The sequence below is a fragment of the Marmota marmota genome, unplaced genomic scaffold (genome assembly GCF_001458135.2).
Source record: "Marmota marmota marmota unplaced genomic scaffold, marMar, whole genome shotgun sequence".
In the NCBI taxonomy this organism is placed as follows: Eukaryota; Metazoa; Chordata; class Mammalia; order Rodentia; family Sciuridae; genus Marmota; species Marmota marmota.
The window spans coordinates 10,422,624-10,448,962 of record NW_025999998.1 but is presented as its reverse complement, the minus strand read 5'-3'; the positions used below and the strand labels follow the sequence as shown (position 1 = coordinate 10,448,962).

Here is a 26,339-nt window from a genome sequence, read left to right as displayed (position 1 = left end):
GGTTTATTCGCTGATTGGGTTAAGACTCTCATAACCCAATCATTTCTTCTTTCAAGCTTCTTTCATTGTCTCACCCGTGAGCTTTTAGGGGACATCTCACATCCAAGCCATAACACTACCAAAAATGAAGAGAGCTCTAGTTGGATTGGAAGAAACACGGAGGGTGGAGGGCAAGCAAGGGAGCTGGCTGTGTGAACTCTGTGGCTGCCACAAGAAGGCTGTCTAGGGAACGCATCCCCCCAATCTAGTGTATTTCCAGCACATCTGCAAGGAATCCCTTCCTAACAAAAGAAAAATAACCAGTTTTTGACAGATCTTCAAAATCAAGAAGTGTCCTTTCCCCCACCCTCTTACTAAGACTCACTCCAAAGAAATAAGCCTGCAAAGTAGGGAGGATTTTTATTTATATATACCTAAATTAAAGCAGATTTCCCATGTTTTCTTATATTCAGTAGTTGGGGGCTGGGAGAAGCCCTGAACTGTATATACTAAAGAATAGAGTCATTTCTCTTTTTGTCTAGCACCCCAGCAGCTTGTTCACCCCACTCCTGTCTAATCCCCCACCACACACTCCCCAAGCATCTGAAGATCCGTGTGTGTGTGTGTGTGTGTGTGTGTGTGTGTAGTACACTGAGCAAAAGGAAAACTAGCTATGAAGGGTAAATTTTGCAGGATGTCTGAAATGTATTCTGCTAAAGTTGTTACCATCCCACCCCATTTAGGAAAAAAATACATTCTTTTGTAGACACTCAAAAAGTAACTGAAATGGAGTTCTAATAAACCAAGTGGGGGCTCAATCTGTAGAACAAATTTCTAAGCCCTTCTTGTATGGAAAAAAAAAAAAGTGCAAGGACAAATGAGATAAAGATTATCCAAATCACTTAGACCCTTTAAACCACATCACAGGTGCCATGGGGAATAGCCAGAAGTTGAAGAGATACATTTGCCCAGTGAACCTTTGGAATATTTTGTTAGTCTCAAATTTAAGGGAAAAAAATGCAGAATAAAAAAAAATTGATTTGGGTACCTTTCCATCTTCCCTTTCTTTGTAATTCTCTTCAGCTCCTCCTGCCCCCTCCTCCCAGCCCCAGCATCCAGATCTCACTAAGAACAATGCCTCCTGGTAACAACCACATCCTCTTTCATCTTTCTCCATTCACCCTTTCAGTCCGTTTGTCTAGCCTCTTTGTAAGAAGAAAATGCTGAGTAAACTAATTCTTACTAAAATGAGAGCAAATGATACATAAACTTCTTAATACCTTAAACCTGCTAAGCAGGGTTTCAAAAGGAGATTGGGGGGCATGGGTACCTTAATTGGTAAAATTTCAGGTAGTTCAGTATGTTTTAAAAAATATTTTCAAGCAGGGTTAGAGGGAGATTTATTTTTTGTTTATTAAAGTAGTCAGGTTTCCCCCAGTAGGTTTCAAATGCTTGAATATTTGTGATTCTTTTCAGTAGAAACCTGACCTGAGATTCTGCTTTATATAGCAGAAGGAATGTGAGTTCTGATTGCTCAGTTAAAAGGAATTTTTAACCTACCTCCTAAAAAGGGGTGAGATGGGGATTGATGTCATAGAAAAATTACTCTGCAAATATCATAGTAGCTGTGAGTGTCCAAATAATGTTCAAAGACAAACTATTGGGTTCAGACCCCAGCACTACAAAACAAAAAGACAATTTATTAGTAGTAATGATAGTTATTTTATATTATACAAAATCACCATGTCTGATATTCAAGATGCAGTTCATTGATTGAGAAAGCATGAATACCCCCAAAAAATATTTAAAGAAATGTAATAAGAGGAAGTAGGCTGGCTGGTTTTTGGTCTTCTCTCATTTGACTTCTGGTTTTGAGGGCATTTTTTTTTAACATAAAAGATTTTAGAAAGAGAATATTGGGTCACTTCTTGAGTTTCTAAACAATTTGGTGATGTTTTCTCTCTGGCTTCTTAACTGCATTTGCTTTGGCGGGGTGGAGCAGAGGCCCCTGATGTTCAGAGAACAGTACCAGCCTTGATACAGAACATGGCAGCCTTGCCCACGGAGCCCAAGGTTACTTGGGGGCACGCTACTGCTGGAACTCACACCCCAGTGCCTCCTAGCAATCCCATCTCCTGGCCCAGTGCAGGCAGCCTCCTGCCACTCTGACTGTGCCCTGGAACAGATTTCACACTCTGTTTTTCTCACTCTGAATTCTGAAAATGGCCCTTTCTCTTCATCCTGTGTGTCAGGGATTTTCTTCCCATTTTCATTTTTTACTGATTCCTTTGTGAGTTTGCATTTTGATCTGACCTGAAACATCAGAAACGGGAATAAACACAAAAAATGGCATGAGTCTGTGGTCATGGAATGATGGGAAAGGACATGGCTGGTGTTCTATTTTTATGAACTTATTTACAAACCTTCCTATTTTAAAAAAGCGATGGAGACAGATTATAGAGATTGTATAACAAGGTGTGAAAATTTTCTGGGTGAAAATAAGGAGAGGAAATCAGTCAAAATCTGGGTAATATTATTACACAAAATATATCTTAATATATAAGAGTATCTCTAAAAGTCACCTGCAAATTTGACTTTGAGCTTCCTAGGAGCCAAGGAAGTGAGGAGGATAGACTCACAATGATCTATAAGATTTATGTCTGCCAAATTAAAAACAGAACAGCTCTCTTGAATTAATGCTTCTCAAACTTGAATATGCATCTGAATCACCCATGCGGGTTCTGATGCAGCAGGTCTGTGCTGTACTTTTAACTGGCCTGGAGTGGAGGTGATCATGTTAATTACTGCCCCTGCACCCCTAGAACATCCTTTGAGTAACAGGGTTTTAGCTCACTTATAAGCACATATTTACAAAGCATGCTTCCACTTTTACCAAAAAAAAAAAAAAAGTAGCCACATTAGGTTTGTAAGTTTCCTAAGTAATTCCAGGATATGTAATACATTGAGTTCTAAGATTTCTAACTTTTATTTGCTCTTGATGAATTTAAAGCATCCAAACCTCTAACATGAGAGGACAACACTCTCATCTTAGTGCTATGCAATTTCAAATCTATTTTTAAAATCTTGTAGTTGGTTAGGGGGACTTTTTTAGTCGCTGTAAATATTTTAAGATCACATTAGAATAAATTTGTGGTGAGTCTGATTGTTGACCAAAGACACTGTTTACTATTGTTCTTAGAAGTAGCGGTGGGTCTAGCTCAGAGCACCTGGATTTGAGTTGCACTGTACCATTTGCTAGCTGTGTTACTTGGGCAGCTTATGTAGCCTCTCTGTGCCTTTTCTTCTTTTGGACCCAGTAAGGTCAGGTATCTATCATAGATATTTAGAAACAGTGCCTGCAAATAGTGAGAATAATGTTGGCTATGTTTATTACAGTATCTAAAATAGATTTTCCTGGTAGTGAAATATGTGTGCTAAATTAAAATTACCTCCTCAGCTGATTGCCTTCAAATACTTTGAAAAATATATGTACAGATGTGCAACTTTCTTTTGAATACTGAAGTAAAAGACATCACATAACTCTAAGATATTACTGCTATTAGTAGCCATTTGAGGTTCACTCTGATAGAATCAGTCTGATGCCAACAAACTGCTGAAGAAAGGGCACTGACCTTTTTCAGTGGTTTTCCATTGAGAGCATCTTGTTTGTTGGTGCACTTGGTTTTGCTGCATTTCCACTGCAGCAAATAATTCATCAGTTCCTTCACTCTGTCTTTGCAAAAAAAAAAAAAAAAAGATAGAGAGGGAGTTTTAAAACACAAGTAAAGAAAAAGAAACCACTTTGAAATTACCAAAATTGTTAGGCTGAGAAAAATAGAAAGCTTTTTCTGTGTAGGACTGTTGCAGTGGTGGTGCATCAGGAGAGCCAGGTGCCCATTTACCAGCCCATCTTCTTTAATCCAGTGCATATCACTAGTAATTTGCTACTAAACGAACACAAATGTCTCAGGCTATAAGAAAACTAATAAAGCCAGGCGTAGAGGTGCATGCCTGTAATCCCTGTGGCTGGAGAGGTTGAGGCAGGAGGATGGCAAGGTCCAAAGCCAGCCTCAGCAACTTAGCAAGGTCCTAAGCAACTTGGTGATACCCTGTCTCAAAATAAAAAATGAAATGGGCTGGGGACATGACTCAGTAGTTAAATGTCCCTGAGTTCAATCCCCAATACCAAAAAGAAAACTAATAAAATAGAAAAACTAATTTTTATGGTATTTTACTCTCTCCTACAATTCCAATATCCATATCTAAGGGTTTTTTTTTTTAAGATTTCTCTAAGTTGGAAGCACCTGACTACATATTTAAACATGTTAAATATGTACCCACTTCCTCATTTATTAAATGTACTTTACATATAATTTTGTATCAGTCTACAAACTAGGGGGAATTTTTTTTAACTGCAAGTTAAATTCAGTAGTCTTACCATTGGCTGATGAAATTTTACATAAAATAAGCATTTAATTAAATATTAATTCTGATTTTGAGTTTTTTTCACATTTTTGTAGATCATAACCCCCCGGGGGTCTTAGACTTTTTATGGAATCCTAAGATGTCCATAGATCCTAGGCTCTGTGCTTGTCATTCTGAGAGTTAAAGTCCCACAAACAACCCAAACCCAGCTCAGAGTAGAAAATTATCTACCACTTGCTAACTAACTGGTAAGAAATGAACTTCAGTGACAAATGGAACTAGACTTCCAGATGCTCCCTTTAAAAGAGTATTTCAGGGGCTGGGGTTGTGGCTCAGCAGTAGAGCATTCGCCTAGCACGTGCAAGGCCCTGGGTTCAATCCTCACCACAACACATAAATATAATTAAAATATAATTAAATAAAGGTATTGTATCCAACTACAACGAAAAAATAATTTTCTTTTTTTAAAGAGCATTTCAGGGGCTGGGGTTGTGGCTCAGTGGTAGAATGCTTGCCTAGCATGCATGAGGCACTGGGTTCCATCTTCAGCACCACACAAATATAAAATAAAGATATTGTGTCCACCTAAAACTAAAAAATAATTTTTTTAAAGAGCATTTTACCATTTTCTGGGATGCTGCATGGTAACCTGATGGGCTGGTGAACAGAAAGACACAGAGACTGGGGAGACTGAGGGAGAGAGACAGAGAGAGAAAATGCACATAAATGAAAGACAGAGAAAGCAGCAGACACTGAGAGAAACTGAAAAATAGAGAGGGAAATCCGGGCAGATTGTCAGTTCTCTAAGTTATATACATTAATATCTCACAGTCTGGCAGAATGTTTGAAGTTGTGTTTTAAAATTTACTCAGCTGTTTTACATAGTCCTCATGAGACACCTAAATCTATATATTTTGCAGTTTACAAAGTAGTTCTCAGGTATCCTTGCATTGAGACTGGACTCAAACCATTTTATTACAGGTGAGGAAATCGATTCGTTCAGCTCTTGGGGAAGGGTGCATTTTACAGGTTTTCAAAGGACCCATTGTCTTATTTGGTTAGGGCCACTAATGACATACAAACCCATACAAACCCATCTCTTCTGATATAAAAGCAGCTTCCATTTACATGTCCTACTGATATTCAAAATCAACATTTTTTTTTTCTTTTTCTAGTTTGTATTTAATAGTATGACTTTGTTGCAAACCATTCATTGAAATTATAGGAAGAAGAAATTGACACCAATTCCATTTCAAAATCAAATCCACTCTTTTATTTCCCCCCACAGTCTTCTAACCTTTACCTTTCATGCATATTCAGTGTTTGTATATTGACAGCCCCGACAGATATAAAAATTTTATTTTCCAAGTTTGCACTGAACATTATATAGAGAGTAAAAGCCATTTCTCCCTGTGCCTCATCCCTGCACCCAGCTGATGCTGGGAGCTTGGCTATTGCTGGTAGAGGCCTTTATTCCTCCTGTCGATCTGCTCAGCTCTCCTTTTAAGGCATTCTGCTCTTTCTCACCTTCTGGCTGACTATGCTAGATGCTCAGCTGTAGAGCAGTCCAAAGTATCCAGTTGCTTAAACTGGGGACTTGTGTGGCTTTTTTCTATAGTTCACTTGCCCTAAGCCATAGAAGTCCCTGGGAAAACACATGGTTGTCATCTTGTGAATAAGGAACTGGGCTAGGTTTTTCTCTGCTTCTGTGCACTGAACAAGGCTAAACTTAGGATAAGCCAAACTAATATTTTGTGCATTGTAACTTTGAATGATTTTTTTAATAGCATGAGACATTTTCTTTTTTTCCTTTTTTTTTAAGTTGTAGTTGGACAAAATACCTTCATTTATTTATTTTTATGTGGTGCTGAGGTTCGAACCCAGGGCCTCACACGTGTTAGGCAAACACTCTACCACTGAACCACAACCCCAGCCCGACTTTGAATGATTTTAAAGTCTGTTTGGGTTAACATGTTCTCAGCAAAGGAAATAAAAGAGGGTCCCCAAGTGGTAAGAACAGACAGATTTGGTCCACAATTTAAGTAAAACCAAATTCCACAGTTATCCCCAAGACCTGCTACATTTCAGCAGTTTAAAAATAAGTTGAGGACTGGAGGTACAGCTGAGTGCAGAGCACTTGTCTAGCATCCGGGAGGACCTGGGTTCCATCCCCCACATGCTGGCAAATCAGTCAAAAACACAAAATAAGTTAATGGTGTTTTGCTGAATCTGTGTGAGAAAAAAAGGGTCGGGGGAGTTTCCCAAAACAGTTTCTAACCAAAAAGAAGCCATCTAAAGAATTCTGGAAAGGAGATGATTACTGATGACTACTCACTGTCCCATTCTGTATGTACAGTGCATATGACTGAAGAAAACCATTTTGGGCCACATTTGGGAAAAGATAAGAGTATCCTAATTGTCTTGTGCATGGACTAGACCTGTAGTTACTAAACACTCTTTCAAAATAACTTTGTCATAACAAGCAATTCATCTTTAGGGTATGGGCTACACCTCACAAATCCTTAGATAATGTTATTCTTAGGATTTTTCTGTGACACTTCATTTATCAAACATAAAACATTAAGAGCCTGTTTGTCAGGTTGTTAATAACTACTCTTATCTGTGGATTATATACCATGCAAGCACATCTTCCGTCTCAAGGGAAAATGTTATTATTCTCTTCCATTCATTATTTTAAAAGATACCAGTTTAACAAAACCTATTACTTAGCATTCTTTTTTAGGTGGGAAGGTACTGGGTATTGAATTCAGGGAAACTCAACCCCTGAGCCACATCCCCAGCCCTATTTGTATTTTTATTTATTTATTTATTTTTATGTGGTGCAGAGGATTGAACCCAGGGCCTTGCACGTGCGAGGTGAGCACTCTACTGCTGAGCCATAACCTCAGCCCCCGTATTTTATTTAAAGACAGGATCTCACTGAGTTGCTCAGTACTTCACCATTGCTGAGGCTGGCTTTGAACTCTGGATCCTTCAGTCTTAGCTTTCTGAGCCTGTGGAATTACAGGCATGCACCACCATATGCGGCTACTTAGTATTCTACATTTCAGGAAAAGCATCTTCTCAAAAAATTTTTAGGCAAAGTTATTCAACTTTTCTGAGAAAACAGTTTCCTGACTTGCAAAAAGAGATGTGGGGCTAGACTCTTTTGAAGTTTCCTTCCAGCTGTGTGCTCCACAGAAAGTACACACAGCATGGGCAAAGCAGACTACCTGTGCTGAGGTTTGAATACAAGAGTGAGCAGCCCCTTCTGAATCAATGTGCAAAATTGTTGACTGTGTTGGCTGTTGTGTGGGACAGGGTCGTGGGTCCCGCTGTATGGGGCCTAGGACACGTGTGATAACAGCAAACCTGATTATCCAGTCTGACACAGCTACTTCTGTTGTGATTTACACAGCCCCTTTCATCTAGCTACTTCAAAGCATTTTTACAAACTTTGGCTCATTATTCCTCCAACCACAGCATTGAAGCAAGGTTGATTGGTGTCTTTTCAATTAACTCAAAGATTAAGAAACTGAGCAAAAACAGAATTTAGAAGTATTATTTCAAAAGTATGCTGCATTGGAAAAGAAATTTTAAAAAAGCATACCGCATTGAAGAGGGGCAAAACATGTAAAGTGTTCATCAAAGTTTTATTATTGAAAAAAAGGAAAAACTCTAAATGCTTTTTTTTTGGAGGTAGTATAAATTATGACACATTCATATTATGGAATATAATGCAGCTGTCAAAATAATTTTTATTGGCTTGTTTTTAGTTAGCTTTTGCATTGCTGTGACCAAAATACCTGACAAGAACAACTTATAGAAGGGAATGTTTATTTGGGGGCTCACAGTTACAGAGGTCTCAAGCCATAGATGGCTGGCTCCATTGCTTTGGGCCCAAAGTGAGATAGCACTTCATGACCCATTTCATCCAGCCATGCTCCACCTGCATATAGTTAACACCCAGTTAGTCCATTCCAACTACGATGGACCAGTTAGGTTACAGTTCTCACACCCAATCATTTTACCTTTGAATATCCCTATGTTACACAGGAGATTCTGGGGAATACCTCATACCCAAACAATAAAAAGACTATTTAGTCATATTGGAGAAAATACCATAATTGAGTAATGTTAAATCACACAAAAGTAAAATAAAGCTTTGTACACACAGTTTGAGGAAGAGATTTAATGTATAGAGGAAACAACTAAATGACAATATGCTAAAGTTTTAACAGTGACTTTTCTCAGTGTAGGGGGATATTGAGTGATGGCCATTTTCTTCTTTATACTTTTTTGTACTTTTCAGTTATTCAGGATTGAAAACCAATGGGTACACAGTACTTTCATATACTGCTTTCACAATTATATGTGTATATAGGATAATTATGTAATTGTGAAAGACAGAAGAGGGAAGGTGGAGCTCCAATTAAATAGAACAGTAGGAGAAACCTGTGAGGATGTGTCCTGTGAGCTGAAAACCAAGAGATGAGAAACAGCCTGTCATTTAGAAACCTGGGGAGAGCTCTGGGAACCGCAGGTATGAAAACCTTGGGGTAGGAGTAGTTGGAAATGACCTTGGCCTTGAAGAAAGGCCAGTGTGTGAAAGTGATACGAGAGAGATCCAAGAATTTTCCAAGAGGTGGATGATGTAGGACCTGTAATACTGAGTTTAAGAAACCCTTTTAAGTGCCTGTTTTACATTTTGAAAGATACTTTTCACCAGTATAAAAGGAGTAGATTATAAGGGGCAAGGGTAGAAGTCATGGTCAATTGAGAAAGCATTGCATCAGTCTCAGGGTGGTTTGGGTGCAGACACTGTGGGCACAGTGGAGTGTACCTAACTTATCAGCTCTGCAGGGGAAATGATCATCACAGCCGTCCCTTGTTAAGTTCTTGCTGCTAGTGCCTCCATAGTCTATAGGTTGGTGCTATTATTAGTCCCATTGGGGCTTCATAAAGGCTAAGTAACTTGCCCAAGTCCACACAGCTAAAAGGCAAAGGAGGAATGCTACAGGTCCTCTGATAAACATTAGCTCTCTTATTTGAGTGGCATCAGTGGAGATTAAGAAGAGCAAGCAATGGGCAGAGAGGGGTCTGTACCCCACATGCATCCCACACCCCAACTGTAAACTGTCTTCTGCCATCCATCACTATCCCCACATCCACTCCTGATAGCAACTGTGGTCCTCCTGTCTCCTACCATCAAGGTTGGGCTGCCTCAGATGGACAGAGCAAGATCTGGGGGTGCTGCTGAGTTAACCGTGTGGTACAGCTGCACTGAATCCTGTGGCTGGCTGTGGCTAACCCACAGAGTGAGCTGGCACTTTACCTCTAGGGCTCAGTTTACTCATCTTAAAAAGTTGGGGCTCTCCAGGTGCTTTGGCGCACACCTGTAATCCCAGCAGTTCGGGAGGCTGATGCAGGAGAATTGAGAGTTCAAAGCCAGCCTCAGCAATGGCAAGGCACTAAGCAATTCAGTGAGACCCTGTCTCTAATAAAATACAAAATGGGGCGGGGGACGTGGCTCAGTGGTGGAGTGCCCTGAGGTCAATCCCCAGTACATAAAAAAAAAAAAAAAAAAANAGTAAAAAAAAAAAAAAAAAAAAACCGCTGGCACTCAAGCCTGAGTATCATGTCATTGCCTGTCACCTACTTTTCTGGGTAGGCCATGGATACTTAACTGATTTTTGATGCTTTCTGTGTATTCTGCCATCTAAATTAAATTCACTTCCCTTTGTTAAAAATTGATGCCTCATTTTTATCTTCTTTTTTCATTTGAATGTAAGTGGTTAATGCAGCCAGTAATGGACCTGTTAAAAGAGTCCAATGAGAGGATAAGATGGAAACTAGAAAGAGCCAGGAGCAAAGGCTAGAAATCAAGGGGGAAAACATATGCCAGTTTCCTCCATTGTGCAAAGAGCCCAGAAAGGCCACAAGAGATAGCAACTCTAATCTGTTCCCAGCATGGTCACCCCATTCTGCCTCCAGTGGGTCTCCCAATTTAGAGACACTGGGGTAAATAAAAATAGGAACTGCTACTTATTTGTCTTTGTACTCATTTTTTTTTTTTTTTTTTTGAGAAAGAGTCTCAATAACTTGCTAAAGCTGGCCTTGAACTCAAGATCCTCTTGCTTCAGCTTCCCAAGTAGCTGGGACGACAGGAGTGCACACCATGCCCAGCTCCTGTGTGTTCTTGACAGTTACAAATATTGTTTTTGTTCTTGAACATCTGGGGACATTCATTACTGAGCAAGATATTTGAGTAGAGAATCTTTATATTATTGTTTTTCCTTCCCTGATGTGGGATGTTCTTCCATAGCCAGATAAGTTTATTTCAATGTTTTCCCAGATCATTTCTAAGAATATTATACTTGTGAAAGAATAAACAAATGAATTGAGTTCTGAAGCCAAAACACTTGGAGGTGGTATACACCTCTAATCCCAGCAACTCAGGGAAGCAAAAGGATCAGCAGTTCAACCAACCTGGGCAACTTAATGAGACCTTGTCTCAAAATAAAAAAACAAAAAGGATTGAGGATGCAGCTCAGTGGTAGAGCACCCCTGGTTCCATCCCCAGAACAACAAAAACAAGAAGCTGTCCTTCTAAAAAGAAGCTGTCCTTCCCCCCTCTAAGGCATTCACGGTACACACTTTTATCTTGATTCACCCCAGTCTTTCCCAGTAGTGTTTGATCACACTGTTGTGTGATCCCCACTCCCTACCTCTTCCCCGTATACTTGATAACACTTTGCAGAGTACTGAGGGGTCCCTGGAACTAATTGGGAAATGCAAGTTTGATATGCAATTTTCAGTGACCACCAGTCTAATGGAATCAGATTAATACCTGGTAGGAGAATAGGTGAGGTTTTGATGACGCTTGGTGAAATAAGTGTCATTGCTTTCAGTAATGATAAGTTACCCATGAAATATAGTGTGTAGGGGTGCTTGTGGCTCAGTGGGAAAGCACTTGACTGGCACGTGTGAGGCACTGGGTTCGATCCTTAGCACCACATAAAAATAAATAAAATAAATTTACTGTGTCCATCAACAACTAAAAATTAAAAAAAAGAAATATAGTGTGCAATACAAATTTCAAAGTTGCTCTGAAAATAAAGATAGACTATGGAATAGGAAAAGAAAAGGTAGGCCTGGTTCCCGATTCTAGGCTTCCTCACCTAGCATATACTTAGTTCTGAAGACTGTCCCATTTCAAAATAGATATTCTCTCATATCCTTTTACCAAACCAGAATACAGGGATTTTGAGCATAAACTAGCTCTCCAGTGCTTCACAGGGCTATCACAATGACCATTAGTGTTGAAACATGGCAGGCGCTCGCTCGCGCGTGCTCTCTCTCTCTCTCTGTCTCTCTCGCTCTCTCTCTCTCCAGTACTAAGTGATTTCCTCAAGGCAGTTTGCATTGTCCATCAGAAGCATGTCCACTCACCCTACTCATTTGGTCCTGTCTTTGCTTTCAGTTCTCCGTTCCCTGCCTACCCCAGACCTCATTGGTTAAACAGATTTAAATTTTCATCTTCTGCCTCACACCTGACTATTAACTTTAATTTTTTCCAGTGGAATATATTTTGCATTTGAATATGGATCCAATAGGTGACATTGGTTATTTAATTTAACTATATGTATTAAAGGGAAGCAATCTGCTATTTATTTGTGTAGATCTGTCCTGTAGAAATTCACACGTATAGAGCTATAATCCTCAGACGTGGGGGATTTTGACTGCGTGGGGATATATGATAACATCTGAAGACATTTCTGGTTGCCACAGTTGAGGGAGGGCAAGATCTCAGTAGGACCCTGTAGGTGAGGACTAGGGATGGTGCTGAGCATCCTACAATGCAGAGGGCAGCCCCTACAACAAAGAATTATCTAGTCCAAAAAGTCAATAGCGGCCAGGTTGAGAGACTCTGTTGTCTATTAATATGCAAATCCTTGTAAAGTCTTATGAGACCCTGCGTTCATTGATGGAATGCCTGGTGACCTGGACTTCCTTCTTGGGCACTCCTCTCCTAGTATTCAATCCACACAAAGGTGGTTTTGGTATCTTGGAAGCCCCTGGGGCAAGAATATATCTGTCTGGGGAGCAGATATGGCCTGGAAGTTAAAAGAGAGACAGATCAAGAGCGAAGAAGACAAACATTTCCCAGAAGACATGATACCAATTGAACCAGTCTTTGTTTTACTGTTGACACTCAAATAATGAGACCAGAGATTGAAGGTAGACATGAAAAGCTATTCCTAGCATTTCAGTCGGAGCTGTGCAGGGGAAATATAGCTTGGTTAAGAGCACAGGGCTGCCGGGCTCAAATCCCGACTCTGCCATTTCCTAGCCATATAGTTTGGCACATGTTATTCATTTTTTCCTCAGTTGTAACATGGGGATGATAATGTGGGTATGATGACAATGATATTCGTACCTACCTAAAGGATAATTATGAAAACTTAAACAAAGTAATGAATATGAAGTATTTGGGTCTGTGGAGATTGTTTCATTTTGTTGTTGTTGTTGTTTTGGTACTGGTGAACCCAGGGTCTCCCCATGCTAGGCAAGCACTCTATCACTGAGCTACATCCCCAACCCTAAATATTAAGTATTTAAAATATTACCTGATTTATTATTTAAAATATTACTGATTCAGGATAAATCCTGCATAAATGTTAATATTATTACTGTTTCTTTGAATCAGGACTATTCTTCATCAAATTTTCCTTTATTCACAAAATATTTACTTAGCACCTATTATATCCCAGGCACTAGTCTAGCTGCTGAAGATATATCAGTGAATCGAAAAGCATCAGATAAGGGCTGGGGCTGGGGCTCAGTGGCAGAGTACTTGCCTAGCGTGTGTGAGGCACTGGGTTTGATCCTTAGCACTGCATACAAAAATAAATAAAATAAAGGTATGCTATCTATCTATAATTACAAAAAAAAATTCTAAAAAAAGCATAAAATAAAAATACCTATCCTGACACTGGGGTTGTGGCTCAGTGGTAGAATGCTCACCTAGCATGCATGAGGCACTGGGTTCGATCCTCAACACCACATAAAACTAAAATAAAGATATTGTGTCCACCTAAAACTAAAAAATAAAATATTAAAAAATTCCTATCCTCATGGAGCTTACATTCAGTGGAATATACTAGTAATAATGCAAATAGAAAAAATATATGCAAATTATGCTTAGCCTAGTATCTGTTACATACTTGTCAAATGAATGAATATATTTTCAAGTTTTAAAAACTGGGCTTGGAAGTTTGATCTGTCCTCTTAAACATGAGGGAAAGTTAAATTAATACAGAGTACCATGCCAATAGGAAATGAAATTACCACATAAGGATTAGAAAGAAAGAAAAAAAGAGAAAGAGAAGGAATGAAGTCAGGTCATGAATTGGGTTTAAAATGAGCTGAACCTTTTTTGCCTTCTTATCTGTGTATCAGACCTACAATCACCTCCTTGCAGATTTCAACATTCCAAGACATTAAGACTTGCTAAGCATCAGCAGTCACATCTTTCTACATAGAAAAACAGAGAAAAGTGTTGGTTTTTATCACATGGCTGCAGCTAATGAGGAAGAATCAACAGAAACTTCATTCTCCAACAATAATTGACTTCTAAAGGGAAAAACTCCATTAAAATAATTACTCTCTGAGCAATGGCCTAGGTACTCAATGAAGAACTTGGTTGAAATCAACTCTAGACCTTATGCTTTGGTTCTTCATCTTTTCTTTTCCAGAAATCTCCTCTATGTCTACCCACAGAGGCTGAATTTTGCTAACAAACTAGCATCTGCCCGGAACATTACAATAAAAATCCAGTTTATGTGTGGAGAAGACCCTAGCCACGCTATGCCGGTAAAGAGGGGGTAACATTGACCCTACAGCAGAGTGGGAGGTATTTCCCCTGTGAGTCCACAAGGGCAGAATTCAGGGCTCCTCTATGTACAGAGTATTGTCTTCAGGGCAGCTGTACTCACTGTGTCCAGGCGCCTTTCCAGCTAGTCCAGTATGGTTCCACAAATGACAGGAAAACAGCCTCAATCTAAATTGAAAACCTCTTTCCTTACTCCATAATGAGTTATGAAGTGTTGGACATGCGGATCATTTTTGAGGAGTGAAAAATATCAATGTATTTCCATGCTGCCCACAGGACCATGCCACTCTGATAGTGTACAACACCAATAGATGGGCTTGGCCGGGCACAGTGGCACATACCTGTTATACCAACAACTTGGGAGGCTGAGGAAGGAAGATCGCAAATTCGAGGCCAGCCTCAGAAATTTAGTGAGACCCTGTCTCAAAATTTTAAAAAGGGCTGGGGATGTAACTTAGTGTTAGAGACCCCATGGATTTAAAAAGAAAGAGGAAAAAGAAAGAGAGATGAATTCAACACATCCACCATGTTTTCTGAATGTCTCCATATATGCACTGCATTACATACCTACCCAAACAGACCACATCTACAGATAAATATTAAGTACTGCCTAGTAATAGTAAACCCACACCATTTCAACACCTTTTAGGGATGGTTCTTCATCCTGAGGCAAAATATAAATCAAATAATAAACACATAATACAATGTGCTCTAAAGAAGTCAAAATGCCAGAATCTGTACTTTTTAACTATCTGTTACTGAATGAGATGGGTGGTTATTTAAACTGTTTTTCATAAGTCGTAGAATACAGTTACTATACCTTTCTCTGGACTAGGATCTCTCTAAGTTGCTTAGGACCTCACTAAGTTGCTGAGGCTGGCTTTGAACTTGATCCTCCTGCCTCAGCCTCCTGAGTCACTGGGATTTCAGGCATGGGCCACCACACCAGTCATAGTCAGTTCTTTTGCCCGTTTGGTTGGACCAGTTGTAGGATCTTGTACCCTTAATTTATAAAATTATGAGACTACAGCATCTTACTGGCCCCCTGGTATTTGATTTGAATAAATCCAAAAGTCACTATTAATTTTGTTCATTCTGTATTGGTGAACAGGTCATCTTTGGAAAGTCCAATGGGCCTGAATTTCTGCAGGAAGTGTATACAGCCATTACATACCATAATAAGTAAGTATATTTCAGAATCCAAACTTATGGCAAGACTGTTTCAGTGTCTTCTAGTTTTTCTGGCTTTTCCAAGTGATTTTTGCCGACAATTTTTACATTTTAGGGCTTAAAGGACAGAGGACATTTTTACTATTTCCTTAATTCTGTGTTGGCTATGCAAATTTTTCACCATCAACTAAGACAGGAAGAAGAAAATATGGTTAAAAAATCTAATATGATTTTGACTTTTTTTTTTTTTGAATCTCCAATCCTTGTATGATGCAGAGAGATTCTATAGTGTTAAGTAAAGAAATACATTTTCTAGCTTGCTTTGAGATTCCAGAGGTGATCAGAAGCAAAATCCAATCTTGGTCATCTTATCTTCTGTACATAACTCCTCTCCTGCCCTACCGCCTGCTTTTAAGTTGACCACAGCAGAAATAGAACTCTCATAATTATGTCAATAAAATGAACCATGGAATAGTTTTAAACTGTTATTCGCATTTAGTAGGATGGAGAGTTGGGTTTGATCCTGGCCTGACAACCCAGGCCCATTTACATGCTTCCTGTAAACACTGGCCAGGCTTGACATGAGGGTTAAATGGGGTAATGTGCATGAAGCCCTTGGGGCTTCGTAATTCACTAAAACCGACTTCCTTTTCTCTCCTGCATCATCCATTTTTCCTCAGTCCTTTAATGAGAGCAGCCTCATACCAGGCCCTGGTCTTGGGGTAGAGATGAAAAAAGAGGTCACAGCAGGACTCTGAACCTTACCCCCTTTTCAGATTACATTGTTGAGTTTTTCCATTGTATGTGGGAATTTCTTTTTCCTTGACAAAGCCTTTCATTTGTGAGCAGTTGTATGTAAGTGAAGTGTATCCAGTAACAAGCGTGGTTTCAAAGACATCTCACTCAGGAGCAGAATAATGTCAAATGAAAAGCCTTCACACCATGCAGGCTAACTCAAGAGCAAAAGGGCCCCTGGCATTGCAATTTATAGTCAGAGAAGTCATCCTTCTTGCTAAAAGTTATTTGTGTATAATGTGCTTTTGAAACAGGTCTCCTGACTTTTATGAAGAAGTGAAAATTAAGCTCCCTGCTAAGCTCACAGTAAATCACCACCTCCTGTTCACCTTCTATCATATCAGCTGTCAGCAGAAGCAAGGAGCCTCCGTAGAAAGTCTCCTGGGATACTCAGTGAGTTGTTTCCAACTTGCCAATTCACACTGCAGGGCTAGGCAGCCAAGATCCCTGCAAAGATAAACAACTAAATTCCATTCACTTGCTTTTTTCCTGTCAGAAGTAGCAAAATGTGCTAAAGCAGATTATAGGAAGAAGCTGAAATGAGTTGACTTAGTAAATGAAGGATTTTACAAATGGAAAGTTACTAGGTGATAGATACTGAAAGAATATTCATTTTTTAAAGAAAAGCATTGTAATGTCTGTTCTTTCCAAATTTAATATATGTGCTTCACATATAGAAGTAGCTCTTTTTCTTTTTTTATTCCTTTAAAAATATAAAAGGTAAAATGAACATTGATGTTCAACACACACAAGCATTGGTTATAAAGAAAAATGCTACTACTTGGGCTTTAAAGACAGTAAATCATTGATATGACCATCTCAGGAACTCTCAGGGAATTTAAAATGCAAAGAACTGGACAGAAACGACTGCCAAAAAGAGACCTGGTCAATATCTAATCATTGTTTAGTTGCATTTGATTATTGGGAGCCAGATAAATTACCCAAATTATATGCTGTAATAAATACCACTTTACTCTTTGCATCATCTGTTTCAGTGGCTGCCAATTCTCCTAAATGAACGTCTTCAAACTGGATCCTACTGTCTCCCAGTTGCCTTGGAAAAACTGCCTCCCAACTACTCCATGCATTCTGCAGAGGTAACCAACAAGGGGCCATCAGCTAGTTCTTGGCTATCAGGGTCTTGGATCACTTCCCCTTCCCTTAAATGTGACCGAGGATGCTCATTGTGTTTTCTGGAGTGCTTATCTCTCAACACACAGTATTTTCTGAGAATTTATGGCTCTGATGGGATGGGAGAAATATCTGACTGTGAAAGAAACCTCATTCAGTTAGATGCCACCAAATCAGAATGTTGAGTAGATGCAGCCTGTGCCCTACATAACATTACCTTGGGTTATCTGCAACAAGGAATCCACAGAATAATGCATTCTAGATGAGGTGACAAGTGAAGCCCACTACTGATAAAAACTGCTCCCAGAAAGGATCCTTAGAAAAGGTTTCCAGGACAAGTCTGTCAGCTTCTCCTGTGGGTCGTGGTCCCCAGGTGGACACTGAAGTTTTTACTCCTTCCTCTAAAGAACCCAGCATCATCAAGCTTTTCCCCTTCCTGCCTCCTGCACCCCCTTACCCATGCATTCTTCCTGGGGTGAGCCCATTTAAAGGCAGCCCACAAACTCTCCATCCGGGCCACACCAGTTCCAACTCCAGTTCCCATGCTTCCCAGTCCCTTTGGTTTAGGTTTATATCAGTATATTATTTACATCAGAGTATTATTGTGAAGCAAGTTCCAGATATCCTTTCACTTGTACATATTTAAATATGTACCTTGAAAACAAGAGCTTTTTTTTTTTAACCTTCACAACATCATTTTCATACTTTGAAAAATGGACACTAACTCCCTGATCGCATCAATAGCCAGTCAGTGGTCAGGTTCCCCATCATCCTATTAAGGTCATTTATTTCTTACACTTGTTTGTTTGCCTCAGGATCTAAATGGAGTCCACATATTGCTGTCAGTTGATGTGTTTCTTTTGAAGATCCTTTATTCTAGAGATCCCTCCTTTCACTCTTATGTTTTCCTTTGGGTTTTTAAGTTAAAAAAATTTTTCCCAAGGCTTTGAATTTAGATCTGACCTTTACAGTCAAGTGTCTTCCCAACTCCTTTGCTCCTCACCCCTCTCTCCAGGCTGTTTTCTTCCTCTTATTGTCTTTTTCCCCTGGAAAGAGAGGTATCTTTTGCCCTGACCACAGGCTTATGCCTGGCTTCACACTAAAACTGCCCTCCTCACAGCCAGCTAAGGGTCAGCCTGAGTGTTTCACAGATGTTCTCTGGTTTCTGTTTGTGATTTGGACACAGAGCACCATGTAGAAGCCCTCAAAATCACCTTCTCATCATATTCTAACTCCCAGTTGTCTTTTAAAGCATAGAACAAACCTGAGTTTTGGACACAGACAAATCTGGATCCAAAATCTGGATTGGGCCATACTTTAGCTGTGTGGACATGAGTGAATTACTTGCCCTCTCTGAATCTCAAAGATGAAGCTGAGTCTATATCTACCTATAGGGTTGTGAACATGAAATGTGGTGTTGCCTATTGAACAATAAACTTAATGCTGAGTAAACATTAGTTCCTTTTTCTACTCAACTTAAGCTTTTTATTTTATAGATACATCTCCATTGCTTTCTAATATCCTGCAGACCTGCACAGTCCAATATAGTAGTTACTAGTAGACCTGCAAAGATATTGATAAATAACTGATATAAAAGAGTCATTACAAATAAGCTAGAGCCAAGCAGGACTGCTACTTAGAAACACTTTGATTAAAAGGGAAGTTATTTTCATTATTCAAATGCATTAGAATTTCATGTCTTTTACTTTCATTGCATTACTCTACAACCTGTCCTGACACTCCTGATTCATGGGAAGAGTACTTATCTCAATTCCTAGAATCAATGATCATCAATGCTGGATGGGAGTACAGAGCAACCCTCTGCTTGCAACATGAGAACACTAAAGCCCAGAGAATGATTGACACGTCAAATGAAATTAACTAGTTTAGTACAAAATTGAACTTGGGCTTGATTCCACAGCTCTTGACTCCAAATCCAGTTACAGTAGTTTTGGGGGAAGCTTTCTATTTGTAGGACCCAACATTAACATTCAAGTTGCTTTTCACTGCTTGTCAGCAATCAGAAAAGGAGATTGGATTGCTAATCTTTTCTTCTTCTTCTTCTTCTTTAACACAGAAAGTCCCTCTGCAGAATCCTCCCATCAAGTGGGCTGAAGGACATAAGGGAGTATTTAATATTGAAGTGCAAGCTGTTTCTTCTGTTCACACACAGGTAAGAAACACCAAGGCCAACTTTGAATCAGACCCTGCAGGCTAGTGTTGAAGAGTGGGGTACAACAGAGAAACTTTCAAACAACAGGCCAATAAAAGACCAAAGAAGGTCTTTGTCTATGGATTAAAAAAAAAAAAAAAGAACCTTGAGTTCTTTGTGGGGGACTTACAAGCCAATTCAGTTTTCATTTTCCCTTTAAAGTGGAAGACCTTAGGAAAATGTCGTACCTAAACGAAGGAAGGTAGTACCTGCTCAGTTGCTTGAGAAACTTTGTGGGGAAACTTGATCTGAAAAACTTTTCTGCTGTTACCTCCTTTCCTTCCATGCTTCTGCTGTTTTATCAGCTTTTCAAAAAAATTCCATCCCCCCTCCCTTGCCTGTCACTGAGTTATACATCTGCTTAGACCTCTTTGACAGTATGTTTACCTGCCATGACAACCTCTGCTTACGGAACACATCAGAGCCTAGACTGTTTTTCCTTTAGTTAGCAATTATTGAGAGGTCCTATTCTGTTCTACAAAGAAGTTCATTGCCTTGCTGTGAAATGACTCAGAACTTCTGATCTGGAACACTGGCTGAGAGGTTGTACCCGTACAGAGCTGTCTGATTGTCCTTAGGGATCCATGGGTGAGCATTGGTGGGATAAGTCCCCTCTGGGTCTTATGCTTTCTGTCCTCCTAGGACAACCACCTGGAGAAGTTCTTCACCCTCTGCCACTCCCTGGAGAGCCAAGTGACCTTCCCCATCCGTGTGCTGGACCACAAGATCAGCGAGAGCGCGCTGGAGCACGAGCTGAAGCTCAGCATCATCTGCCTCAACTCCTCCCGCCTGGAGCCCCTGGTGCTCTTCCTGCACCTGGTGCTGGACAAGCTCTTTCAGCTGTCCGTGCAGCCCATGGTCATTGCTGGCCAGACAGGTAGAGGCCTGGGGGACTTGGGAGGAGGCATGGGCCGGTGAGGGTAGGCATGGGCAGGCAAGAACAGGCCAAGGTAGGTAGGTTGTAGAAAACCTAGTTTTCCAGAAATCCAGGAACAGTGTGCTTCCTTTGCACTGATGATGTGAGTTCAAGGGAGACCAAGTCCAGTGCTATTTTTTTTATATTCAATGCATGTATATTATAGCTTTTTTCATAAACTTTATTGAGTGATTAGAGGAAGTCTTTCAAGTTCCCTTTCCGGCCAGGTGCAATAACACATGCCTGTAATCCCACTGGCTCAGGAGACTGAGGCAGGAGGATCTCAAATTCAAAGCCAGCCTCAACAATTTAGGGAGGCCCTAAGCAACTCAGCAAGACTCTATCTCTAAATAAAAGATAAGGGAAAAAGGGAGGCACTGGGGATGTGGCTCAGTGATAAAGCTCCTCTGGGTTCAATCCCTGGTACCCCCCCCCCCCCAAAAAAAAAAAATCCATTTCTGGTAACTGGTGGATTTATTTTACCTCTAAGATTTTTGGCTTTCTTAACAACACAGTGTTTTCTTTATCATCAAAGTTGAGGCAATTAATCTCCAAGAGTTATACAACACCTACTCTGTTTAGCAGTATGGAAGGCACAGTGGGGGAGGACAAGAAAGTATGAGAAGCATATCTGATCTGGGAAAGGGTTTCAGCCTTCACAGAGAGGCTGAAGTTACCACTAGAAGCTGCAGAGAAGCATGTCATTTGGATTTACTTAAGCCCTGTACTGCACAATGTCAGAGGCTTCAGGAAGATGGGATTTGTGCAAAGCATTGAAGGATCCATGTAGACAAAAGCAAGGAAGGTGAGGATGATAGCCTGAGATAAGCCAGGGAGGAGAGGAGAAACAGACACACAATGGGGCAATGTGGCCTGGAAGGGAAGCCGAATTTGAGCAGAAACAGGCACAAGGCTGGATAAGTAGGTTGCAGCCAAACTATGGAAGGCTTGGAGCACCAGAACAAGAGCATACATACAGTAAACCAGTAGTTTGTCTGGGCCCACCAGGAGGAATGACGTAAACATACATACATTTAGATCCGTCTATACAAGAATCTGTATCATGCAATGGCGCATCTCAAATCATAGCAGGCTCTCAAATCCCTTGGGCAACTGGTTGAAATGCAGATTCTGATTCAGCAGGGTTAGTATGGCCTGAGAATCTGTGTTTCCCAGGTAATATTGACAATGCCAGCCTGCAAGTCTTGCAGCAGGGTTTAGAGAGGAAAGACACCCAGACATGTCTTGGTCCTGAAAAATCCATTGTGCTGACAGAAGAAAGTGAAAGGAGGGAACGTGAATGGCTGTGGTGAACAGAGCCAGAGCTAGAGGTCCCCTGGCCCAGGCTCACCCCGCACGCAGCCTGGCTAAGGTGATCAGTGGTCAGGACTCATGGCTGCTGGCTGGGAGAACATTCACCTCAGGTTCACGTTTCGCTTGGTTCCTCAGCCAACTTCTCCCAGTTTGCCTTTGAGTCCGTGGTGGCCATCGCCAACAGTCTGCACAACAGCAAGGACCTGAGCAAGGACCAGCACGGGAGGAACTGCCTGCTGGCTTCCTATGTGCACTACGTCTTCCGCCTGCCCGAGCTGCACAGAGACTCAACCAAGCAAGGTAGCGTTGCCCTATAGGGTGTCTGGCGCCCCACCCATCCCATTGCCTTGTAATTCAAAATAAATTCAATCTTATTTTTCAGAATTCAAAATTTATATAAGTCCTGAAATTGAAAGTTTCTTTCTAGATTTTCTTCCTCCCTTCCTTTTTAGGCTCTAAGTACCTATTTTGTTTGCTTATTTGATAATATTTCAGTGCTCTTTACCCAGTTCTAATTTATGATTCAGCTGAGGATCTCTTTTTAAAAATATGTCATATTCACTTATGAATATGTCAAAAATAAATCCCATTGATACATATAACTATAATGCACTAAAAAAATTTTTTAAGTAAAAAAAAATAAAAGGATTAAACGCTTGATCAAGTATGACTTACATACTGGGAAAATAAAGATTGAAAAATGGAGAAGTGTTGACTAATGTCTGGAAGCCTGGGATAATGACAAAGAAAATAATGTCTATCCAATGGCAGTGGTATCAGAGGTTCTTAAACTTTTCATTACTAAAAAGTTAATTAATAAATTCCTTTTCTCGTTTCCCCAAACTAAATTTTTAAAATAATAATGATAATCTAGTTTGCTAATTTTCTTAATTATTTATATAGATAATAATCTATCAGAACTTTGGTTTGGCATGATATAATAAATAGCATAAGTTTACCAAATTCCATGCCTAAATAAACGTGGTACTTTATTAGTCCATGCAGCCTCATTTCACATAAATCTGTAGTTTCACCCAGGCTGGCCTTGAACTTATAATTTCCTGCCTCAGCCTCCCAATTTGCCGGGATGACAGGTGTACACCACCATGCTCAGCTCAACTCTATGGATTTTTGAATCTCAGAAAACCTTACTCCAGGAATTATAAAGTTATCATCATTTAAATATTGATAAATAAAAAAAATAACCACATTTAGAACTTCTCTTGAGAAATCAGAAGTTCTGGCAACCCTGGGTTCTGTTTCTGCTGGCAATAGGAGGCTGGAAATGAGGTGTGTGTCTCCAGTTCACCACAATCCTCACCACTTCTCCTGCCTCCTATCCCATCTACTTCCCTAAAAAACAGTGCCCACCCCCCAAGTTTTGATGAAGAGACTAAGTTCAAGGCTTGATCTGGTAGGTTTTCATTCCTCTACCTGCCCTATCCCTCTTCAGTTCCTTCTCAAGGTCTGTAAGTGACTCTGGTCCTCTGTTGACATGTCTCTGCCTGGTGGGACACAGGTGGCACCACTGCCCTCCCCGACCCTCGCTACCACACATATGGACGCACGTCTGCTGCTGCTGTGAACTCAAAGCTGCTGCAGGCCCGGGTGATGAGCAGCAGCAACCCAGACCTGGCAGGGACACACTCTGCAGCTGACGAGGAAGTTAAGAACATCATGTCTTCAAAGGTAGGGAAGATGGCAAACCCTGTTTCTTTTAATGTGTATAATGCCTTGTACGGTATGGTTCATGTGAAAAACTAAGACATTAACACTGGTACATTACTATTAACTAAAACCGAGCTTCATCAGGTTTTCTGTTAATGTCATGTGTATATTCTAAGATAAATCCAGGATATCACATTGTACAGATTTATCTTTGCTTTTAATATAACTTATTTAAATGTAAGCTTATATAATTTAATTTTTAAATAATGTCCTTTCACAACTGGCTCAAAAAAATCCGAAAATTTATTAATCACCTCTCAGAAACTGCTGAGCCAACTTCAGCACATCCCTGGGTTGATTTTGTGAGTCTAAAGGATAGAATATCAATAAATTGGTTCAACCTATTGATCATCAGAATCTCTGGGAGTGCAATGTTTTAAAAGAGCCATAAATGATTCTTAAGTTCAGCCAGAGGTTAAGACCTCTGCAGGGGGAGGACAGAGGCCAAGGGCAGGTGACTTGCATAGGACCACACTGCAGGGTATGTCAGCACCAAGACCCAATGCTGGAAAATAAAATTCATGTTATTCACTGTTTCTGTGTGGCTAAACCAGCTAATGCTCTGACAGTCTCCTACCACTGTTAACTGATTCTGAGCAGATCTTTAAATGACAGTCTTGCTGCTACATCTTTCAAAATGGAATCCATCAGTTCAAAAGAAATGAAGGTTAATCACTCAAGTCGAGCATTAAGTATCTGACCGACACAATGGGCCTTAAACAGCTGCTTTTATGTTATTTCTCCAAATTCTAGTTTAAAAAAATTTTTAAAGGCATTTACAGGGCTGGGAACATAGTTCAGTTGGTAGAGTGCTTGTCTTGCATGCACAAAGCCCTGGGTTCAATCCCTAGTAAAACACACACACACACACACACACACACACACAGGCATTTGCAAAGCTACAAATAGAAAGCAGAAGTTCTAGGGTTTCAGAGAGTGCCATGGTTAACAGCATTGTATTGAATATTTCAAAATAGGTAGAAGAGAGAATTCTGAGAGTTCTCTTTTTAAAAAAAAATATATATTTTTTTATTAGTTATTGATGGACCTTTATTTATTTGTTTATATGTGGTGCTGAGAATTGAACCCAGAGCCTCACACATGCTAGGCAAGCCCTCTACTACTGAGCCACAACCCCAGACCTCTGAGAGTTCTTACCACACAGAAATGATAAATATATGAGGTGGTGAATATGCTAAACACCCTGACTTGATTACCATACCCGTGTAGAAACTTCATACTGAACCTCATAAATATGGATATTTATTACGCATCAATTAAAAACAAACAAAAGAAAAATTTTTGTCTAACCAAAAGAATAAAGCATGACCCTTTCAGAAGTGGTTTTTGGCAATTTATTAGTGCTTAGGGGACTAAGTACAGTACCATGCTAAACCACAGAGGGGCACTGTTCTCACATTGTTTCTGTTTTCCCAATAAAGTCACAGAATGTTAAAGGAACTATTCAGTAACTGATTCTAACTAGTTTTTAGCTATAGGATGCTAAACACCAAATTATTATGGTGATTAACTTAGGAACAAGTGAAATTAGGTGTGAATTTACCTTCTTTACTTTGTTTTGACAAAGTATTTTACCTTTGTAAGTAGAAAAAAGTAAGAAATGTCTTAAAAATCAATTCTGAGCCTAGTAGAGTAGTGTACACCTGTAATCCCTGCCACTTGGGAGGCTGAGGCAAGAAGATCACAAGTTTGAGGCCAGCCTCAGCAACTTAGTGAGATCCTGCCTGTCTCAAAATAAAAATAAGAAGGGCTAGGGGTGTGGTTCAGTGGTTAAGCACCTCTGGATTCAATCTCCAGTAGGGAAGGAAGGTAGGGAGGGAGAGGGAGGGAGGGAGGAGAATTTTGAGATGGTGATTTCCAGGCTCACTCACCCAGGGTGTCAGTGTAAGTTAGCTGACTGTTGAGTCATTGTTTGTGTGTTTCAGATTGCTGATCGCAACTGCAGCAGGATGTCTTATTATTGCTCTGGCAATAATGATGTTCCAGGTTCAACTGCAGCCCCAAGGCCAGCCAGCAAAAAGGTACTGAGCAATTTGGAGATAATTCCAGGACAAGGAAGGACTGGTCTGGACCCTGCATTATGATTGGAAATAGACACTATCAAAGTACTCTCCAGTATTGTCCCTGCCCAGCTAACATACTAACATACAACACACACACACACACACACACACACACACTCACACTTACAACCTTATTCCTTACCCTTCATTTTTTAATCACCTAACTGTCCATGAACAACAATTCTCCAACTTAACCATGCATTAGAATTACCTGGAATGCTTCTTAAAACTGATTACTAGATCCTACCCCCTGAGTTTCTGATTCAGTAGATCCAAGCTAGGGCTAAAGAATTTGCATTTCTAACAAGTTCCCAGCTAATGCTATTACAGGGATGACACTTTGAGACTCATTGCATTAGCTGCTTTTTTAGTGAAAGATGAGCTAGGGATAATTCATCCATGACAAAAATGAATGGCAGTAATTAAATACAATTATTTCAATACTATTTAAAGTGATATGAAATGCTTCCTCATAATTCTCTATAATCAGCCTTATCTCTGAGTTCAGAAACTTTACAAGATGTAGAATTCTTAAACCAAAAGAATTCCTTAATCATAGCCAAAGCCAGGGTAGTTTAAGAGAGGCGTGGGGGGTGGGGTGTGTTCAAAAGCTTTCTGTCAAGCCAGCCTTCTGACAAGTTTTCCCCTGAGCTAGGCACCCAAGAGTCTCACCATTATGGTAACTTCTTA

At 40.0% G+C, this 26,339-nt stretch overlaps 1 protein-coding gene across 7 annotated transcripts in view; it reads left to right on the top strand.

The window, feature by feature from the left end:
* Dock8 (dedicator of cytokinesis 8) overlaps positions 1-26,339 on the top strand; it is a 219,561-nt gene that overhangs the window by 122,104 nt on the left and 71,118 nt on the right. For all 7 annotated transcript variants that reach the window (XM_048806862.1, XM_048806858.1, XM_015492898.2 and 4 more), the window contains 9 exons: positions 14,163-14,280; positions 15,411-15,481; positions 16,519-16,657; positions 17,260-17,361; positions 19,473-19,568; positions 20,250-20,484; positions 21,973-22,137; positions 23,357-23,526; positions 25,512-25,607. In XM_048806862.1, coding sequence (XP_048662819.1) covers positions 14,163-14,280; positions 15,411-15,481; positions 16,519-16,657; positions 17,260-17,361; positions 19,473-19,568; positions 20,250-20,484; positions 21,973-22,137; positions 23,357-23,526; positions 25,512-25,607 — 1,192 coding nt within the window. The remainder of the gene's footprint in view (positions 1-14,162; positions 14,281-15,410; positions 15,482-16,518; positions 16,658-17,259; positions 17,362-19,472; positions 19,569-20,249; positions 20,485-21,972; positions 22,138-23,356; positions 23,527-25,511; positions 25,608-26,339) is intronic.